This window comes from Anser anser (assembly GCF_964211835.1).
Source record: "Anser anser genome assembly, contig: HAP1_SCAFFOLD_134, whole genome shotgun sequence".
Classification (NCBI taxonomy): domain Eukaryota; kingdom Metazoa; phylum Chordata; class Aves; order Anseriformes; family Anatidae; genus Anser; species Anser anser.
The window spans coordinates 182,194-204,199 of record NW_028153844.1 but is presented as its reverse complement, the minus strand read 5'-3'; the positions used below and the strand labels follow the sequence as shown (position 1 = coordinate 204,199).

The following is a 22,006-nucleotide window of genomic DNA, read 5'->3' as shown; positions in this document are numbered from 1 at the left end:
AGTGGTTTGGATTAAATCTGTCACTTCTTGCTGCTTTGGACAGAGCCTGTAGATTAAACCCTTGTGCTGTTCAATAAGCTGGGGTATCAGATGTGTCGGTTGGGTTTTTATCATTTGATTTATTTTTTTTATCCGTTTGGAGATCTGTCTTTTCTATTTAAGTTTCCCCAAGAGAGCTGAGTTGCTTGATGCATCAACCAAAGAGAAGTTCCCCGGCTGACTTGGGACAGCCAGTCCCCTCGTTTTTCTGATCACAAAAAAAAAAAAAAAAAGAAAAAAAAAAGAAAAAAATCGAAGAAGAAAAATTTTGACTGTAACTGTAACTCAGAAACTAAGATTACCTAAATGGAGAGAAATGAATTTTGATGCACAGGCTGTGCTAGAAATCTGTTAATCAGCATTCAGTTTTTCAAAACTTCAATTTGTGTATCATCATCATGAAAATTAATAAATTCAAGGTGGGAGATCCTTTCCTGAAAGGGAAGGACAGAAATACGAGTCTTGCTGTGGGGCCTACCCAGCGCAGTTCTGCCATTCCGAGAAGTAATACGTCAGGAGTGTCACAGCAGACGTTCCCAGGAAGAAACCTTTGAGGGGCAGCATGACACACTTGATTGGCTAAAGCAGCTTCAGCTGGACAGCCTGCTGCCGGGATGGGTAATTCTAAGTTGTGTTCAAGTTGCTGAGTTCCTTTCAGCATGTAGTAAAGATGTAACGTGCCGATGTCGTTTGGGAACAGGAGGCATTACGTGTCACCAGCAGTGGGCACGTAGGGAACAAAACAGTATCTTACGAGGTCCTCCACATCTGCCTTTCATTTTGTCCTTGGTTTGCCAGCTGGAGCTTTCAGGAGGTGAGGAAGGAGGCTGTCCCAGTGAATAGTTCAGGTGTTGCAGGGTATTTGTGATGCAGTGCTTGTAAAATTTACCTGCCCGCATCTCCTGTTACAGGCAGCCCCCCGCGGGCCCTGTGAGATGGGGAGCTGCTGCCCGGGGTTAGGCCCAAGGTGCCCTGTCAGGCCCAGGGCCGCCCTTCCCCTTCCCCTCGCCCTGCCCTTCCCTCCCGCTCCTCAGCCCTTGCTCAGGCCTTTTGGGCCGTCTGGCCGTCCATCTGGCCGTCTGTCCATCCATCCGGCCGTCTGGCCGTCCATCTGGCCCTGTGTCCCTCCATCCCACCGCCCTGCCCCGTCCCCGCCGTCTCCCTAGGGAAGCAAAGAGTCCCTGGGCTGCCTTCAGGGGGGAGGTTCTGCTCAGGAAATTAAAGCTTCCCCCTTAACGGGCGCCTTGCGAGTTATTTTGAGTTCCAACCTTCTGCCTTCCTTTCGTAGCAGTGCCTCTGAGGGGTGCGCTGTAAGGTAGCCGTCATCTGGCGCGCTGCTCCTGCGTTTCCCAAAGGAACTGCCTTCGGGATCTGACTAACTCTGGATGCACGCGGTTGTCACCTTAATTTCTCCGTTAGTTTGCTGAAAACAACCCGCTTGGGTGACCTTTGTGTTTGTTTCTTCAAACTTGGATCGAGGAGGTCTCTGTTTCCTTATGTTGATGTTCACGACGAAAGTGCAGAAGGGATGCTTACTGTTGCCCGGGTCAGTCCTGTTGCCAGGATGGGAATGTTTAGCCTACCGGCCCTCTGGTGCTGTTAGGCTGCACTCGGAGTGTGAGCTCTGGGCCTTATTTGGAAAAGACTGCGTTATTTGAGTGTACAAACCCGAGATATTCTGCGGATAGGTGATTCTCAAACCACGTCAGAACCACCGCTGTGACGTGTGCTGGAGTCGGACGCGCGTTTGACTGATCAGGCGGAGCAGGTGAATTGAATTTGTTGCTGGATGGCGAGGTGTTCTGGGGGAAGAGCTAGTCTAAGGAAAACTTCCTCTTACTGCCCCTTCCCATCTCAAATGGCCACTGCCTGGGGAAATTGCTTCTTTATGACATTAACTACAATGTTACAGTGAGGATGAGGAATCATCATTACTCCCATAGTTATTTGCTGCCAGGCCGCAGCGTTGATTTCAGAGATTTTAAAAAAAAAAAAAAACAGGAAAAAGAAAGGAAGTATGTATTCTTTCACATACTCTCTTTTCCCTGAGAGTAAATGTTGTAGCTTCAGCAGTACCCTTCCTCTGGAAACGATTCCCAGTGCCTGCTCAGACACTGGGGAGTAAAATGACAGAACAATGGAGGAGAGCCACCCGATATAAAGAAAGGAAAAAAGGGGTTATGGATGAAGGGAAAGCAACTACATAAAAAATTGGTGCTATCTAAAAATTGGTTAACGGTTTGGGACCTGCAGGTGCTGCCTACACGTGCGTGTGTTGCAGTCGTGCCTGTTGCCACTGCGCAAAATGGAGAGAGCTTCTTTGTCGAATGCAGCACGTTAAAGAATGCGCCATCCCTCGTGTGGGACTTCTTCCCCATTGATCTGTGGTTTACCTGAAGGTTTACCATAACCTACATAAGTTTCAAAAGCAAGCAAACAACCAACCAAAAAACAACACCAACATTAAAGAGTGGCAAGGCAGATGCTCATCTGGGGACTCTGACTCATCGGTGACATCACCAAGCAAAGCATTGTGAGCGCTTCGGGTCGGGGCTGCTGTGGCGAGCCTCGCAGCCGGGAGGGAGAGCGGGTACGGTTCGCCTCTGGTGGGTCTGTGTCAGCCCTCTGCCCTGGTGGCTTCGTTAGCAGTGAGAGTTTGACTGCTGTGTTCCCAGCTTTCGCTTCTGCACCGACCGTGTGGCAGAGCCCGCAAGCTGCTTCCTCGGCTGGAAGAGGAAGAGGAGTGACCTCAACTGTGCCGAGGTAAAGCAGAACCGTTGAAAAGATTTGTCAAAGATGCGGCTGGTACCAGCGCAGCCGCTGCAGCTGCAGCAGGTCCTGGAGCATTGGAGAAGATAGAGAGGGGTTTCTTCGTGAAAAGAATGCTGTGAAAGTGTTTTCACGCCAGAAATTAGGAGAAGCGCCTCTGTTGTTTGGATATCCTCTATTGACCTGGCACACGGGCATTACAGCATACCTGGCACACTCTTTGTATTGTTTGTAAAAGAAAAAAAAAAAAAAAGTGTTTTAGGGCAGGCCAAAAACCTGCCTTGGCACTTCCACATCGCAGCAGTGCTTGCAGGCCGTGCATCCTGGATGCCAGGCAAGGATCTAAATCCGATGGTGCTGTTGGTAACGTGAAGTTCAGGAAGCACTTCTGGTTTTTTCTGCTCTTCCATGTGAATTTTTGCCCTGTGAAGGTGGTGTACTGAGCTCTTTTCTTACCAACAAATAGGTTTAAAAGCAGTTACAGCAAGGATGAGCTGTGTTAGCAGGAGGCTGTTCTGTGCTTTGACCATGGGAAGATGAATGGTTTACCTATGCACCGTTAAATATAATTTGACACCTAGCACACAACACTTGCAGCCTGTGGGGTGCTTTAACAAGCAGGTAAATCAGCGGAGACTGTTTTGCAGCAAGGCTGATGCTGGGTGATTAAAAAGCAGGGTCACAACAAGGAGTTTATGCTGTTCTTTCTTGCTTGTCATCCGACTGTCCGCTTACACTGTTCTAAAAATAAAAAACCACCAAAACGGGGTAAGCATCTTTAATACCTTTATTATAAATGGAAGGCACAAAACAGGCCAGCAACAGAGACTGTCCAAGAGAAAGACTTTGCGCTTTATAAACAAACAAGAAATTACCCTTAGGTAGGTGTGATAATCCTTCCCTAATGCATTTTTTGGAGTGCAAAAATATTTTGTTCCCTTCTTGCTCTTCTCTCCAGGACAAAGGCAGAATAGCCAACTGGAAAGTTAGACCAGGGAGGTCAGTTTGTTCCGTACTGAGAAAGACAAGCCTGTAAAACAAACTAGGCAGGTTTTCTTTGGACTAGTTATCTTCCTTCAGCAAAGGCAAAGTTTATGACACTTGTTGGCATGTATTTCCAGACCCCCAGCTACCGTGACTGTAGTGCATCTGTAATTCTTTTGTACAAAAAGAGTTCAAAATCTCGTAACGCAAAAACTTTACTAGCACCCTGGAGAAAAAAGAAATCTAAAAATCTTGCCAACTTCTATTACAGACCTGCTGAGTGCACCAGAGTTACTCATTTTTATTCAGGCTTTCAGGGGCTAGTTCAGTTGGTTTCTGTTCAGCACTTGGATCGCCATATTGGCAGATGTCAGTTTAAAAAAAAAAAAAAAAGCTTTGGAGATCTTTTTTAAAATGAGACTGCTTTTTATGGCATTTAGGGCTGTGAGGTATCCTTGGTTTTTGCTTTCTTCCCATTCCTTAGACCAGATCCATTCATATCCTGAACAGCGTTCTGGGTCTGTTCAGGAAAATGGAAGGCAACAAGCAAAATGATGAGCTCCTTGGGCATTCAAAAGAGCTCAGTCTGGAAAAGATTTCAAGTCCAACTTCCATGCTAAGGAGCACCAGTAATTTTTAGAAGTAGATGCAGAGGAATCTGCATGGCACTAAGTGTGTTTCTGAAGGTGCTAAAGGTCAGAAGTGACGATTCCTCTCAATACTAAAGAAGAGAAGGAAACCTTGCACTTAACTACTGTTTTTATTCCCTTTGTCAAGCAGTCAAAACCAACAACTAATACGGGAACCCAACTTTTCCCCTCTTTACTTTAGATTTGGGAAAATTCCCTGCCAAAATAATACTTCCTGGAAAATTCACTAGTGTTTGTGTGAGTAAAAGGTTCCAACCTTTTATTATTAATTTGTAAGAACTATTTCATCCGCTTTTGTCCAGAAGAGTCCGAAATAATTTGCACAGAAATGTGCAGCATTTTAATGAAAGGCTTCAGAATCACTCTAATTTGAACTTTATCTGGTCTGGTTGCAGGTTTTATGACATTTAGTGTCTTAAAAAAAAAATCAAAATATCTGACTTCACATCAGAAAAAAAAAACCTGCTTGTGGCTAAATAAAACCTGTTGCAGCTCTGGTCATTGAAAAATCATTGGCTGTTAAATTGGACCTAAGTCATCTTTTCTAACCTTTCATGATCTTGCAGCAATGGATGATGATGGATATATGGATTAGGGAACAGCACGTGATGGCAAACCTGTGGTATTTGCTACAGCGCAGAAAGAAAACAAATTGCTTCCAAAAAATCAAACTAATTCAAAATTCTTGGTATCATGCAGCCATGCCACTGGCAAAGTGAGCATTGCCCTGCCTCTCAAAGCTTGCTGTATCCTTGATCTGCTGTCTTCCTGCTGTTAATTGATTGCAAGTCTACGTGTCTGATCAGGGCTACGAGTTGTTCTCGATATGGATACCATACGACATATACTGTGCACGCTTGTGTGTATAGATATGTTTATCCTGTATGCATGTACATATTTGATCTGGATAGGCTGGAGCGATGGGCTGAGGTCAACTGTATGAAGATCAACAAGGCCAAGTGCCGGGTCCTGCACCTGGGGCGCAACAACCCCAAGCAGAGCTACAGGCTGGGAGATGAGTGGCTGGAAAGCTGCCTGGCCGAGAAGGACCTGGGAGTGTTGGTTGACAGTCGGCTGAATATGAGCCAGCAGTGTGCCCAGGTGGCCAAGAAGGCCAACAGCATCCTGGCCTGTATAAGAAGCAGTGTGGCCAGCAGGTCTAGGGAAGTGATTGTGCCCCTGTACTCGGCTCTGGTGAGGCCGCACCTTGAGTACTGTGTTCAGTTTTGGGCCCCTCGCTACAGGAAGGACATGGACGTGCTCGAGCGAGTCCAGAGAAGGGCGACCAAGCTGGTGAGGGGTCTGGAGAACAAGTCTTACGAGGAGCGGCTGAGGGAGCTGGGCTTGTTCAGCCTGGAGAAGAGGAGGCTCAGGGGCGACCTCATCGCTCTCTACAGTTACCTTAAAGGAGGCTGTAAAGAGGTGGGGGTTGGTCTGTTCTCCTACGTGCCTGGTGACAGGACGAGGGGGAATGGGCAAAAGTTGCGACAGGGGAGTTTTAGGTTGGATGTTAGGAAGTACTTCTTTACCGAAAGGGTTATTAAGCATTGGAACGGGCTGCCCAGGGAGGTGGTGGAGTCACCATCCCTGGAGGTCTTTAAAAGACGTTTAGATGTAGAGCTTAGCGATATGGTTTAGTGGAGTACTTAGTGTTAGGTCGGAGGTTGGACTCGATGATCTTGAGGTCTCTTCCAACCTAGAAATCCGTGATACTGTGTGATACATACGTATGCATATTTGTGTGCTGGCCCCCAGATCACTCATGGTATAAAGCATTGGCCTCGAAGGCATACTCATCAAAATATTTGGTAGATCCTCCATTTTTTTCTAGTTCCCTCAAAATGAGAGAGTTTTTACGCGCTCTCTGTGTCAAAAAGGCAAAACTTCTGATTTCCACTGTCGCTCTCGCTAACTTTCTATCACTCACTCCTCGTGTGTGTGTCTAAACACATATGTGTGTATGCGTATGCACATTTGTGTATTTCTGTGCACTGGTGTGTTTTTTGCTGTACAGGTAATAAAGACGGGGAAAGGTTTTAGTGTTTTCTTAATAGGTGAAGAAATCTTGAAGACCAGAGATTGGAACATACTGAATTTTGAATTAAAAAAAAAAAAAAAAGTCAAATTTTCTGGCTGTGGAAGATGGAGCCTCATTTTTGCAGCCACTTTGAATCACGAGTTCATCTCTAAATGCACTGGGTTTTTTTGTTTTTGTTTTGTTTTGTGTTTTTTTTTTTTTGGTTTTTATTTTTTGAAGAGCTAACTAACCCTGGCTGTCTCCAGTCTGAGAGAGTGTTCAGATGGACTTGCTTCCTCCATTAGTTATAAGCTGTTTAAAAGCACATCCTATGTTTGAATTGTGGATGAGAGGCTCCCTTGGCAAAGTGAGGAGGCAAATTCTTCCTACCCCTTTATCATTAATTCACGGATTCAGTGTTGGTTCGGCCTCCAGGAGAAGTTAACTGGAAGTCTTTGAAGATCGATAACTTTGCTGAGGTTGTCCAGGTAGGTGAACTCGAAGACCCACAGTGACTGGAACGTGCTATTTAATGCGTCATACTGCGTTCTGTAGAAGTTACTCGTAGCCATAGTTGATCATTGCCTTGCATGTATGATCAGGTGGTTTTTGAAGAAGTGACTCCCTTTTCAGGCTTCCGGATGTGCTCCAAGGCATATTATTGAGGACGTGGAAGAGAACACTTGCTGACAAAGCTCCTGGCAGCTTTACAGAACTTTAGTTTAATATTGTGTTAGTTCCCGTAACAGCTGATTTCAAGGCATTGCTCTCCTCAAGAGACTAATTTGATGAACAGAAGAAAGCTGGAAAAATGCTTGTTACTCATTATTTTTCACTTGTTGGTACTTTCTTTAGGGTTACTTTTAAAAAGAAGATTTCACTGATCACAAGCCAGTGGAAGACTTTCAGCCCAAGCAAGGGTGAAGACAGCTCTCTCCAAGAGCAGAGGAAGTCCCTGTGGAGAGAACCCGAGCTTGTTATCAGAACTTGTCGGCATGTCTAAACAAGGAGACGATTGCTACTTCTATTTCTATTCTACCTGTACCAAGGTATGGCTGGGTTTCTTTTGCTTTGCTTTGCTTTGTTTTTTTGTTGTTTTTTTTTTTTTTTTTTCATTTTTTTCAGGAAGGGGTAGAGTAGGAGGAGGAGGCACACTGGTCTTTGGTTAACGTGATAACCAGATAGATTCTGAATTCAATCGTGGCAACCTGAGGCAGTAGCATGGACGTTTTTGAGGCTGTACTATATTTTCCTTGTTGGTTTCCTTTTGGTTACAGGGAGACAACTGTTCCTTCCGCCACTGTGAAGCTGCTCTGGGGAACGAGACAGTCTGCACGCTGTGGCAGGAGGGTCGTTGTTTCAGGAATGTCTGCCGATTCAGACACATGGAAATCGATGTGAGTGCCTAAAGATGTGTTCTCAAAATAAATCAACAAAAGCATTTTTCAGTGCTGTAGGTGTGCTGATTGTGCTTTTGCAGGACAGAGTCCTTTGCTTTGGAATTACACTGGTTTCTGTTAGCAGGGGAGGGGGTGGGAGGAAGGAGAGGGAAATAAAATCAATGCCTTAGGTATGTCTTAGCAAGATTTTCTTTTATTAGACGCCGACAGTATTTTCTCAACAGATGCAGAATAACCGCTAACTAGACTGCTCAAACCTGCTGGAGCAGGGGGGTAATAAACAGGCTGTACTAGCCTCCTGAGAGCAGGCTTGATAATGATCTATCAGGTCTCTTGTGTCCCGGAGTCCTTCAGATAATGCTGTTCTAGCTGCCTGGGCTAGGAAGCAGTGGGGAAAGTTAAAGGTGCAGAAGAACGAAGTCTCCGAGAAGTAGTTCTGGATAGAGTTAACGTAGGCAATTTAAGATGTTCTTTTTCCCTCTGAATAATCCTAGTATAATCCTAGGTGTATTAGTTTAACCCACCCTAAACTGATGTCTGAGAGTGCCTGTCTTCTCAAACTGAATGATGACAAGGCTAAACGTGCATAGTGGTTACAGCTTCTGCAAACTTTGTGAATATGCCCGGAAATACTATACTTCCGTGATAAACTGACCTTTGGAATGATGTTTCAGCACTGTATTGTGACAGCCCTATCGCTGTCGTGACCTGGAACTGTGCATCTCTTTGCAAACCTTAGGTGCATGTTATCACGAGCTTGTCTTTCTTTCTGTCTTCAGAAAAAGCGCGCTGAGATTCCCTGCTACTGGGAGAAGCAGCCAGTGGGCTGTCAGAAAGCCAACTGTGCTTTTCATCACGCAAAGGGACGTTACATCGATGGCGTCTTCTTACCACCAAGCAAGAGTGAGTTTAGGTCCTTTTTCTTTAAGTATTGAAGAATTAATTTTGCATATTACTTAGTGGGTGCCAATAGTGTAGGAGACATCAGGTAACCGTCCATTTGTGAGTGCAGGAAAAGGTCTGCAGTCCTAGGTGGTCAGCTAAACCGAGTGTACTGCTGCTGTACTGCTGGTATTTGTTTTCTGCTTTCATGCTCAGCTTCTCTCTGCTTTGTGTGATATTTGCCTTGCAGTTTGCTTTCTGTTGTTTCGTCTTCTGCTGGGTGGTAGGGAGATGTGTTGTTGTTTGAAGGCAAGTCATTGTTCACGGTGTAAACAGTGGCGGGATGGGCAAAAGGAGATGCTGCATTCATTGCCTGTGCAGGTTATCTGCCTTAGCTACCATCTTCGTGCATTGTGGTCAAAGTTTTAAACTGCCATATTACTGATGATCCTCCTCTTCCTCTAGCTACACTGCCAAGTCCGCCTGAGTCCGCGGACGATGATTTGAAAGTGGCTCAGATGTCACTGCAGCAAAACAAACTTTCTGTCCAGTCCAATCCCTCTCCATAGCTAAGGCGGGTGATGAAAGTGGAAAACTCGGAAAATGTCCCAAGCCCTACACACCCTCCAGTTGTAATCAATGCTGCAGATGATGATGAAGATGATGATGGTGAGCATGGTTTGGTTCTTGGAAGGAATTTGTGCTGTAAATGATTGTGTAAGTCTTTGGTTCTTGGAAGGAATTTGTGCTGTAAATGATTGTGTAAGTCTTTGGTTCTTGGAAGGAATTTGTGCTGTAAATGAATGTCTAAATCACAGATGACCTGAGGTCTGACTAGCGATAGGGCAGGCAGTCCGCTCAGGTCACTGGTGGCTTTGTCTGGCAGTCAGTGGACAGAACCTGAAATGTTGGAGGAAAGCTTAGAACCACTCTTGGCTTTAGCTGGTCTGTTGTGTAAAGCTCTATGTGAAACTAGGAAGGAAATTCCTTTTTTTTTGTCTGAAGAGTAATATGTTGTGTAGTAGTTAAAGCTGCAGAGAGAATCTAGAGTCCTAGATGTTTTGTCCTAGGGTAGTCTACTTACGAGTTCATCAGGTCAGTGTAGCTGTATTAAAAAAAAAAAAAAAAAAACAACTTTTTTATAGGAACCATGGACTGAAGTGTCATTGCATGAGCTACATAATCACGAACAATCTGGCCTATGCATAACTGAATAGATTTTTCCCCTTCAGACCAGCTTTCTGCGGAAGGAGAAGAAACTAAAACTCCCGTCCAGCAACCAGCTGAGGAAGGCCAAAATGGATTACGGATGATTTCCACTCGGAAAGCCAGTGCTACTACTGCTAAACAAGGTATTCCAGCACCTGTAGTAGGATAAATCGGAAGGAGAACTTGACAATTAACTCAAAAGCAATGTGGCGTAAAAACACAACAGAATGTAGGGGTGCTGAATGGACTCGGTTATTTCCATGATCTCATTTCTCCCTGATACCATCATGTGCCCATTGGGTCAGAAAGTTGAACTCCTTTTCTTTCCTTTTGGAGAACAAAACAGGGTCACAGCATGGAGTTTAAATGGCTGCACGTGCAGCCTGGCAACCACTGTTGAAAGCCATATCTAACGATAGAGGGATCTAATATCACGTAAATGGATTAAAATTAAAACTACAGTTTTTACCCTGAAGGGTGAAAGGAGGGGCAAAATGCCATTGATTCTATGGTTGTTTCACTTGTGAGGAGTGTTGACAGGCTTTATTCTAAATACTTCTGAAAGTTCCTGAGCACTAAGAAGCCTGAGGATCTGTGGTCCTCAGTGAGTGCCTCTAAGCCTTAGTCTCATTAACTGTTTTCTGTTTTCAGAGGACGGTCTGAATTTTGGAATAAAAACACTTGAAGAAATCAAATTGCAGAAAATGAAGGAAAAAACTAAGAGACACGGTGGTGAGTTAATATTCCCTGCTTCCTTACCCTGTTCACCTTCATCCTGTGTGATGATTTTTCTTTCAAAAAAAAACTCTTCCAGTAATACCGGGTAGCTGGCTATGCTTTGGTGAATCCAACTATTTTGCCAAAGAAGTGAAATTTGATTGGCTTCAGAATGGCAGGTGATGGTGGCTGGGAGCTGCTTGAGGGATAGACTTCCATGTTTAGCTGGGGGCATCGAGCAACCTGATTCTCAGCCAGCTGGTATTCTAGATGGGAATTCCAAGGGCAACCAGAGGCAAATTAGTCACCTCTCTTATTTGCATGCTCTGGTCACTGTATGTTTGACAGTAATGAATAATTAAAGTTTTTTGTTCTTCGTGATAGTTTTTTCTGTTTGGTAAACTTCCTTATGTTTTGCTTGCTCTGAGCAGAAGGTCCTTCAAGATCTTCTCTTCCTCCCGTCGATTCTATGATTTTTCCTGCTCCGGAAAAGGAAAATGTCCGGACAGTGGTGAGAACTGTGACACTGTCTACAGAGGAAGGTAATAATTCATGCTTTTGTTTTGATTTCATTACTCCTAAACTGGAAGGTTAAGCAAGAAGGAAGGCAATTCACCCCTGTTAGCCTCCTGGTGCTGCCGCCTTCTGTTCAAAACATGCTTTTATGCTGAAAGTCCCTGGTTGTACTGGAAAGCTTTGGTGCTCAGGTTAAGTGCAGTAGCAGGAGAAAGAAAAAAATGTGTCAGTATGCAAATAGGGGGATAACTGAAAAACAGGAGAGTAACGAGAAGAAAGAGCTCTAGAGGACAGTGCTATGTAAGAAGCAATTTCTGAAGCTTTAAAGAGGCTGACAGTGGCACGTGTGGACAGTAGTGCGATAGGAGTCTGTGTATAAATTATATTGTTTAGAGTTGTGCAAATTCCTTTGAAAGGGAAAGAAGTGAAGAAGTACTTCTACTCATAGACATTCACCTTAGAAAGGAATATTTCTCAGCATTTGTACCTAATAATATTCTGCTTGCTTATGCAGCTCTGTTCTGCACAAAGTATAGCTGTCAAGCAGACTCAGATTCATTCTCGACTACATTCAGCTGGAATTTGAGGCAAACACTGAGACTATGGATACTTTTTCTAAGTTAATTATAGTTGAAATGTGAGTTTGTGTGGTTTAGCTGTCAAAACAGTGCCTTGCTGGGTTTTTTTTGGACATGGGCTAACAGTATACTATTTCTATTGGCTACTGGTTTCTATGAAATAGAAAAATTTTACTTTTGTTTTAGGGGAGGAACCTGTGGTTCGACTAGATCTTGCTGAGAAACAAGGAAAACGGAAAGCCTCCGTGGGTAAGAACTTTTTATGAGCTGTTATTTAGGTGCCGCCTTCTCTATATGACTGCATTGAAGAGTATTTTTGACGTATGAGAGGAAAATGCATTGCAGTGGAGATCTGTGTTGACTGCAGAAATGGCAAAAAAACCATTTAGCAGCTGAAAGGCAATTTTATGAAAATATGCTTGAAAAATAGAAGCTTGTGGTTGACTGTTCTCAAATCTTCCTGCAAAGAAATGTTCTTAAAATATTCCTTGTTTTCTCTGTCTGAAGCTGATGTAAGCGCCCTTCCGGTGAAGCGCAGCCTTGCTGAAAGGCTGGGGAAGAAGGTGGAGGTTCCGGGAAATGCTGACAAAGCACCAAAGAGAGGTACAGCTACTAAACAGGCATCTGGATGTGATTCACGGGTTTTGTATTTAGGCTTTCTGTTTGTCCTTTTCCTGCGATGTTTCTTTTTGCATGTTGGCTGAGGTCTTAATCACCGGGATTCAAAGTTACCTTTCCTGCCTTGTTTTCGAATGTGAACACAAAGTTGACGTTTATGCAGCCTCCCTAATTTGGTCTTTTTCTGTTTTGCAGTTCAAGTTCCCAAGTCTGTGAAGGAGAGGCTAGGATTACCTTCTCAACGGACTAGTGCTGCGAAAGGTAACAACTGGCTATTAAATATACTTTCTCCTTCTTCCTTTCCGTGAACTTAGACCGTTTTCATACAGCCCTAAAAAGGAATTCAAATGAAAACAAAGAACTGATTCCTCTTGCTTGAGTGCTGAAGCTCTTCTGACAGCCACTATCAGAAATCTGCCTCTAGGTGTGTGTTTATTTTCCGCTTGTGCCTTGTCAAGGTTTTAAGCTGCTTCTGTGAACCATCATATACAATTAGAATAGAGCCACTGCCGGGAGCAGGAATTTGAAATGCAGTCTGAAAAAGTAATCAAGTAAACTAGCATTTCTGTGTAGCAACTCTCTCTGGATAGGGCTGGTCTTCAAAATACAACAAGTGGCTCAGAGGAGGAGGAGAATGTTAGGCTATTGTCCTAAGATGCGTTATTGGGAACGCTCAGGCTTAGTTTTCCTTAGTACTGTGACAAATTTTGGAGACTTAAACTATTGTTGGACTCTCTTTAAATGTTGGTGCTTCTCATTTCTTGATGATGACAGGGAAGGCTGCTAAGCCAAAGGGAGAGATCCATGTGAAAACACTGGAGGAAATCCGTCGTGAGAGAGCTCTTCAGAGACGAGAATGTCAAGCCAAAGCCCAGGCTGAATGGCATGGTAAAACCAAAGATCCCAGCGCAGGGGCAAAAATTGAGGGTGAGCCCAAGAAGCAGAGCGTGCTCACTCTTTCCGGGCCCAGCAAAGTGCAGTCGAAGGAGCCGGCAGGTAAAGCCAAGCCAGAAGGAGAAGTGCGTGTTAAAACCCTGGAAGAAATAAAGCGCGAGAAAGCTCTGCGGATGCAGCAGAGTGGAGGAAATGTGCCAGCTCCCCCAGCACAACCTGGACCTGCCCCAGCCGGGCAGAAATCGTTATGGAACACAAAGCTATCAGGTAATAAGATGCTTTAATACCTGCCCCGGTGAGGTGCTTCCCATATTGAGCAAGTTCCGTTTGCTCAGGATCTGCTTTGCTTTTTCCTTCAATGCAGAGGATAAAAGAGTTTAAGGCTACAAAGTTCAAAGGCAAAGAAGGGCCAGAACATGCAACCATGTCTGTTTTCGTTAATTACGTGATGGTATTCTGTATTTCCCACTAGAAAATTAACACATTGAGGGGCTTTTTAGTCTAATTTTGGTATTCTGTTTTTTTCTGCCATCTGTTTACGGTATGAAGTCCTCCCTGCGTTGAGTTCAAGTTCACCTTCCTCTTTGGCATGTGTTGCTTAACTTGACACGTGTATGTGTTTGTAAAGCATGCATCAGCGTCTTAATGTGGGGGGCCAGTTTCTGTCAAAAATGACAGAGGATCAAAGGCCTCGTTGTTAAGATTATATCAACTTTGTAAAATGAGATTGTGTGAGGGAGATAAGGAGGGCTTAAAGGCTGCATGCACTGCACATTGTAGCCTTTCTCTCTGTCTCATGGGACACGAGGAAATAAACACACAAAGAAAACAAGTACCCAGCCTTCTTTCGTTTCTTCTCCTGCCAGCCAGATGTTAGGTCAGGAATGGGAGACTAGAATATGACTCTACAAATTTGGATTTTGTAGAACAACTTAATAGATTTTGTGGGACATCACTGCAGGGGAGAGGAAGCTGGTACAACAGTTGCATACACTCTCTTGTCTTACTATACCTGCTGCTTTTCCTTTCCTAGAGGGAGCAAGACTTTAAATACAAAAGCTGTCAACATTTGTGAATCTTACTAGACTTCATACAACGTCTTAGAGTATTGCTTGCACTTGGGATCGCTCTGTGTCTGAGTTTCCCTCGTCCTGGATTATGATTTACTGTAGCTATTCAGTTCCTTTGTTCCTTTGTATGGATTGTTGGTAGACGGAGTTTACTATGTGGAAGATATTGCTGAGAATCCAGGCAATGGCAGTGTACTTCTGCTGGCCAAATACAGTTAACTGTGTAGACGGGCCATGGAAATGAGGAAGAGAACGTGGATTTTTCATGAGGCAGAGCAAGACTGTATCAGTTCTCTCTTCCTTTTACTCTAGCCAACTTTGACATGTTTGCGAAGCCTTGGGATGGGAAAGTCGCTTCCCCCAAGAAGAAGGCACTGAAACGTAAGGCACCTGGCAGTTTTCCCTCTGCTGTAGCAGCTGTGAAGCCACGGACTGCCTCTGACGCTGACACAATGGGACCTCCAGCCAAAAAAGCAGCTATGGTAAGGACAGGGGCTAATGCAGAAATGGATCCCTTGTAAAATTTACACCCTCCTCTAGGAGAAAAGATGGAAAACTCAAAAGTTCTACAGGCTTTCTGTTTCCTTTTAAATCCAGTAGCTGCCTACAGAATTCTTGTAGTACCCTTCCATATTTATTAGATTAATGGCACTATTTACTTAGTCCTCTGTGATTCTGTGATTTCTCTGGTGTGGAGGATTTTGTCCATTAATGCTGTGTTCTTAAAAGACACAAGATCATTAGTAACCTCCAAGTGAATATTAACTTTCTTCAGGAGCACCTTGGTTTTGTATTTTGGCTAAGGCTCCGCAATGCCAGAGGAGAAGCAGCATGGAGGAAAAAGCTAGTAAGGAATCTTTTACCCATGAGTCCTAAATACTGTTTTGCTGCTTTCTAGGCTGTTCCAGCCACGCTGGAGCACGTCCCAGCCACCAGACTTGAAGAAAATCCCCAAAACAGGTGATGACCACAACTTGTTCTTTTTCTCAATCGGTGTATATCCCCAGTGAAACATAAGTTCTGTCACACGTGGGGAAAAAAGGAGGGTTCTGAGATAATTAAAGCCCAAATCCATCAGAGGAATAAGTCACGTGAAATGACTTTCTAGCAGCTAGCAGGAATGCTTAATTAGACTTACTTTCTTTAAATGCTGCAAGTCGGTACAGCTTTCCAGTGACTTCTTGCTCTGTCTGAATACCTAAATGAGGATGAGGTGAAGTTCTCCTACTTCCTCGTGAGGTGATAAATGATGAGTAGTGTCCTCTGCCTTTTGGTCCTCAAGAATGCCACCCGAACAAACATACAAGGTGACAAGAGTGCAGGGAGAGCAGAGGGAAGTGATGGCTGCAGATCAGCTTCCTGTAGTGGGGAGCAAACTCTGCTGAGTGCGCCGTGGGAAAAATGACTAACTTAGCAAACAGATATTTGCAGATGGAGACTTCTTACCATTTTTACAGGAAAATTAAGCAAGGTGGCAAAGTGCCTCTTGCTACAACAATTGAACCATCTTTGCTAGACTCCAGGTGCTCTGGCTTCACAGAGAAACCCCCAAACTGAAAAATGTACCTGCTAATATATTGGGCTCTAAATGTAGCCCTGGGTTAATTGAATAACAATCCCTGGGTAAGATTGAAGTGCAGGAGGGGTTGGCTACGGTTTTAAGAGCCGGTTTGCAGAAAAGGGATTTCCCGTTAAGAAATGGCATATACTGATTGTTCTCTTCCTTGCTCTGCCAAGACCTGAAGCACATCTTGGAAGCCAGGCAGAATCTGTGGAGCCAATGGAGTTCTCAAGCTCGACTTCAGCTTCTTCCCAGCTAGAAGAAGCAAGGACACGCCGGCTGAGTTCCACAGGCAACGCGCCCGTATCTGTAGACGAGGATTTAGAGACGCTACTTTGGGAACTCTCAGACGGCATACTGGAAGCCGAGCTCGACTTGGACCCAGGGAAGGATGAGGATGACCTCCTCCTTGAGCTTTCCAAGATGATTGATGATTGAACTGCATAGTCCTATGGTATATTAAAAAAAAAAAAAAAAAAACAAAAAACAACTCTTCTTCTGCTTCTTCTTCCGCTGCTAGAGCGGCCCGCCACGCTCCTCCAGCATCCCAGCGTCCCTTGCGCGCTCCCGCCCGGCCTCAGGGGCTTCCGGAGGCGGCCCAGCAGGGGCGGCGGGAGCAGCGAGGCGGCGGCAGCCATGGCGTACCGCGGGCAGGACCAGAAGGTGCAGACGGTGATGGTGCAGCCCATCGTAGCCTTCCTGCGGCTGGGGAGCGACGGGGGAGCGGGTGGGGGGCGGCCCGGGCCTCAGGGGTCTCGGCCCGGGCCTTGAGGCCTTGTCCCGGGGCCCTGGGGCCTCGTTGCAGGGTTTGAGGCCTTGTCTTGAGGCCTTGTCCCGGGCCTGGAGCTCTTGTCCCCGTGCTGAGCCCTTCACGCAGTGCCCCAGAACCTCATCTTCCGCTACCTGCAGAGCGTGAGTAGCGCGGGGAGAGGACGGGGAGGGGATGGGGATGGGGATTTGGGGGGGGTGGGGGGAGCGGGGAGGGTCCGGGGATCTCCCTCGCTGAGTTTTCGGCTCCCACCCGTTGCTCGGGGCAGGTTTGTGGGGAATGGAGAGCTGTGCGGCGTGCTGGTGGGTACAAGGAGCTGCTGCGCAGCCCGGCGTTTCCCCCTCGTGTTAACGGGAGTGGGATCGTGCAGCCGGGCGTGCAGGAGTGTTCCCTTGTGACTGGAAACATGTCCTTCAGCAAACGTGTAGTATTCACCCAGTCATATAAGACTCTAAAATGTCAGACTGTTAATTGAAACTGCCCCTGAGAGTTGCTCCTTGGAGTGTTTGGGAGCTCTAGCGGCTATGGTTAGCGGGTATTTCTGAACACACGAGAGAGAACAAAACTGCTCGCGGTGTTTGTGTTCCAATTTACTCTCCTCCTTCGTTCTGCAGAGCTCGAGGATCCAGGTGTGGCTGAGCAAGTGAACGTGCGGATAGAAGGCTGCATCATCGTGAGTGTCAGCATGACCCCACGTTACATCGTTAGTTTGTTTTCCCTCATTCACAATCCTATTTTTTCTTGTCAAGAAAAACTAGCCCAAGGGAAAAAAGAAATCGTGCTTCTCTAACAATTAGTCTTCGTTGTCCAGCCTGGGTCAGCAAAGCTGACGATGGTTCGTGTTGTTGCTGAACTAATTGCCACTGTTGCCGATTTCTAGGGCTTTGACGAGTACGTGAATTTGGCGCTGGACGACGCAGAGGAGATTCACTCCAAGACAAAATCAAGGAAACAGCTGGGTGTGTCGTGTGTCTGTGCAACCCGAGTGACGCGCGGTCTGAAACCTGCCCGGGTGAGCCTTCTAGGTAGCAGCACTGAGACGTACCAACCGTGTGACGAGCCTTGCTGTTGAAGTTCAGTGAGCAATTCCTGGCTACATCTCTGTCCCTGATGATTTTTGAGCTGCTGATTTTGCTGGATGAAGGAGAATCTGTCCCTGCCTGAGACCAGTTCTGGTCTTTGAAACGTGTAATACCAGGCGGCCTGCACTCTGCATGATGGGCAAAACCCTGCTCAACCACACAAAACACTTTCTGAAAACACGAGATTATTCTCAGGTTCTGGGCTCTCTCTAATCCCCTCTTTCCCTTCTCTTTGCTGCAGGCCGGATCGTGTTAAAAGGGGACAACATCACTCTTCTACAGAGCGTTTCTAAGTAGAATTTGCCATCCTTAGAACAAAGGTGGCTGCCGTGCTGCGGAGTGACTGAGTGCCAGGGGAACGCGGCCCGCTGGTAGATAGGAAGTTATTTGTAACTGGGGTTGCATGCTGAGGTCAAAAGTCTTTCCTTTGTGGGAGCGAGTCGTTTGTAGCTTGAAACAATACGTGATGTATTTCACAAATAGCCATTTTTCACATTAACTGTAAAAGGAAACCACAAATCTGCTTGTTTTCAGTCTCTTCCTTCTGTGAATGGAGAAGGAGGAGAAATATAGAAGCGTGGGCTTTTCTTTTTGCTGTGGATCTGATAAGTTTCGATAACGCTATGTGCTTTCTTGACCATTACATCTGCATTATGTGGCCAGGGTGGACTCGTTCAGGGCACGGAAGCCCCACACAGTCCTTGAGCTAGCAGGGTGCTAAGGAGGGTGTTGGAGATTTTGCATACAATTGCAGCCCTTTGTTGCTGCAGTGACAGGTTCCTCAGATTCTTTCTAAACAGGGTTTAGCTTGTTGAGAATCTTTTTGGGAGTGTTTATTGTGGATCAGTCAGTAAAAGTATCTTAGTGGGCCCGTGAGGGATTTGGGGCTGTGGTGCAGTAACCCAGTGTTTACAAGTGTTACTGCTATGCATGCTTGTCCAATAACGTCTCCAGATCAGAGAGTGAGAGCGGGCAAGTGGTTTGGATTAAATCTGTCACTTCTTGCTGCTTTGGACAGAGCCTGTAGATTAAACCCTTGTGCTGTTCAATAAGCTGGGGTATCAGATGTGTCGGTTGGGTTTTTATCATTTGATTTATTTTTTTTATCCGTTTGGAGATCTGTCTTTTCTATTTAAGTTTCCCCAAGAGAGCTGAGTTGCTTGATGCATCGACCAAAGAGAAGTTCCCCGGCTGACTTGGGACAGCCAGTCCCCTCGTTTTTCTGATCACAAAAAAAAAAAAAAAAAAGGAAAAAAAAAAGAAAAAAATCGAAGAAGAAAAATTTTGACTGTAACTGTAACTCAGAAACTAAGATTACCTAAATGGAGAGAAATGAATTTTGATGCACAGGCTGTGCTAGAAATCTGTTAATCAGCATTCAATTCAAGGTGGGAGATCCTTTCCTGAAAGGGAAGGACAGAAATACGAGTCTTGCTGTGGGGCCTACCCAGCGCAGTTCTGCCATTCCGAGAAGTAATACGTCAGGAGTGTCACAGCAGACGTTCCCAGGAAGAAACCTTTGAGGGGCAGCATGACACACTTGATTGGCTAAAGCAGCTTCAGCTGGACAGCCTGCTGCCGGGATGGGTAATTCTAAGTTGTGTTCAAGTTGCTGAGTTCCTTTCAGCATGTAGTAAAGATGTAACGTGCCGATGTCGTTTGGGAACAGGAGGCATTACGTGTCACCAGCAGTGGGCACGTAGGGAACAAAACAGTATCTTACGAGGTCCTCCACATCTGCCTTTCATTTTGTCCTTGGTTTGCCAGCTGGAGCTTTCAGGAGGTGAGGAAGGAGGCTGTCCCAGTGAATAGTTCAGGTGTTGCAGGGTATTTGTGATGCAGTGCTTGTAAAATTTACCTGCCCGCATCTCCTGTTACAGGCAGCCCCCCGCGGGCCCTGTGAGATGGGGAGCTGCTGCCCGGGGTTAGGCCCAAGGTGCCCTGTCAGGCCCAGGGCCGCCCTTCCCCTTCCCCTCGCCCTGCCCTTCCCTCCCGCTCCTCAGCCCTTGCTCAGGCCTTTTGGGCCGTCTGGCCGTCCATCTGGCCGTCTGTCCATCCATCCGGCCGTCTGGCCGTCCATCTGGCCCTGTGTCCCTCCATCCCACCGCCCTGCCCCGTCCCCGCCGTCTCCCTAGGGAAGCAAAGAGTCCCTGGGCTGCCTTCAGGGGGGAGGTTCTGCTCAGGAAATTAAAGCTTCCCCCTTAACGGGCGCCTTGCGAGTTATTTTGAGTTCCAACCTTCTGCCTTCCTTTCGTAGCAGTGCCTCTGAGGGGTGCGCTGTAAGGTAGCCGTCATCTGGCGCGCTGCTCCTGCGTTTCCCAAAGGAACTGCCTTCGGGATCTGACTAACTCTGGATGCACGCGGTTGTCACCTTAATTTCTCCGTTAGTTTGCTGAAAACAACCCGCTTGGGTGACCTTTGTGTTTGTTTCTTCAAACTTGGATCGAGGAGGTCTCTGTTTCCTTATGTTGATGTTCACGACGAAAGTGCAGAAGGGATGCTTACTGTTGCCCGGGTCAGTCCTGTTGCCAGGATGGGAATGTTTAGCCTACCGGCCCTCTGGTGCTGTTAGGCTGCACTCGGAGTGTGAGCTCTGGGCCTTATTTGGAAAAGACTGCGTTATTTGAGTGTACAAACCCGAGATATTCTGCGGATAGGTGATTCTCAAACCACGTCAGAACCACCGCTGTGACGTGTGCTGGAGTCGGACGCGCGTTTGACTGATCAGGCGGAGCAGGTGAATTGAATTTGTTGCTGGATGGCGAGGTGTTCTGGGGGAAGAGCTAGTCTAAGGAAAACTTCCTCTTACTGCCCCTTCCCATCTCAAATGGCCACTGCCTGGGGAAATTGCTTCTTTATGACATTAACTACAATGTTACAGTGAGGATGAGGAATCATCATTACTCCCATAGTTATTTGCTGCCAGGCCGCAGCGTTGATTTCAGAGATTTTAAAAAAAAAAAAAAAACAGGAAAAAGAAAGGAAGTATGTATTCTTTCACATACTCTCTTTTCCCTGAGAGTAAATGTTGTAGCTTCAGCAGTACCCTTCCTCTGGAAACGATTCCCAGTGCCTGCTCAGACACTGGGGAGTAAAATGACAGAACAATGGAGGAGAGCCACCCGATATAAAGAAAGGAAAAAAGGGGTTATGGGTGAAGGGAAAGCAACTACATAAAAAATTGGTGCTATCTAAAAATTGGTTAACGGTTTGGGACCTGCAGGTGCTGCCTACACGTGCGTGTGTTGCAGTCGTGCCTGTTGCCACTGCGCAAAATGGAGAGAGCTTCTTTGTCGAATGCAGCACGTTAAAGAATGCGCCATCCCTCGTGTGGGACTTCTTCCCCATTGATCTGTGGTTTACCTGAAGGTTTACCATAACCTACATAAGTTTCAAAAGCAAGCAAACAACCAACCAAAAAACAACACCAACATTAAAGAGTGGCAAGGCAGATGCTCATCTGGGGACTCTGACTCATCGGTGACATCACCAAGCAAAGCATTGTGAGCGCTTCGGGTCGGGGCTGCTGTGGCGAGCCTCGCAGCCGGGAGGGAGAGCGGGTACGGTTCGCCTCTGGTGGGTCTGTGTCAGCCCTCTGCCCTGGTGGCTTCGTTAGCAGTGAGAGTTTGACTGCTGTGTTCCCAGCTTTCGCTTCTGCACCGACCGTGTGGCAGAGCCCGCAAGCTGCTTCCTCGGCTGGAAGAGGAAGAGGAGTGACCTCAACTGTGCCGAGGTAAAGCAGAACCGTTGAAAAGATTTGTCAAAGATGCGGCTGGTACCAGCGCAGCCGCTGCAGCTGCAGCAGGTCCTGGAGCATTGGAGAAGATAGAGAGGGGTTTCTTCGTGAAAAGAATGCTGTGAAAGTGTTTTCACGCCAGAAATTAGGAGAAGCGCCTCTGTTGTTTGGATATCCTCTATTGACCTGGCACACGGGCATTACAGCATACCTGGCACACTCTTTGTATTGTTTGTAAAAGAAAAAAAAAAAAAAAGTGTTTTAGGGCAGGCCAAAAACCTGCCTTGGCACTTCCACATCGCAGCAGTGCTTGCAGGCCGTGCATCCTGGATGCCAGGCAAGGATCTAAATCCGATGGTGCTGTTGGTAACGTGAAGTTCAGGAAGCACTTCTGGTTTTTTCTGCTCTTCCATGTGAATTTTTGCCCTGTGAAGGTGGTGTACTGAGCTCTTTTCTTACCAACAAATAGGTTTAAAAGCAGTTACAGCAAGGATGAGCTGTGTTAGCAGGAGGCT

General features: G+C 46.1%; 1 protein-coding gene and 1 long non-coding RNA gene across 2 annotated transcripts; both read left to right on the top strand.

The window, feature by feature from the left end:
* Positions 1-7,327: 7,327 nt before the first annotated feature.
* LOC310891357 (zinc finger CCCH domain-containing protein 11A-like) lies at positions 7,328-14,864 on the top strand (the record flags this gene model as incomplete). Its single annotated transcript, XM_083853615.1, has 10 exons — positions 7,328-7,856; positions 8,639-8,762; positions 9,974-10,093; positions 10,602-10,682; positions 11,099-11,209; positions 11,948-12,010; positions 12,269-12,364; positions 12,575-12,640; positions 13,154-13,540; positions 14,656-14,864. Exons 1-10 carry the CDS (start codon positions 7,845-7,847, stop codon positions 14,862-14,864), a joined length of 1,269 nt encoding a protein of 422 aa, XP_083709741.1. The 5' UTR covers positions 7,328-7,844.
* Positions 14,865-16,621: 1,757 nt separating this feature from the next.
* Positions 16,622-18,014, top strand: LOC310891356. Its single transcript, XR_014577540.1, has 3 exons — positions 16,622-16,816; positions 17,288-17,685; positions 17,997-18,014. It is a non-coding gene; the product is annotated as an uncharacterized lncRNA (long non-coding RNA).
* Positions 18,015-22,006: the final 3,992 nt, after the last annotated feature.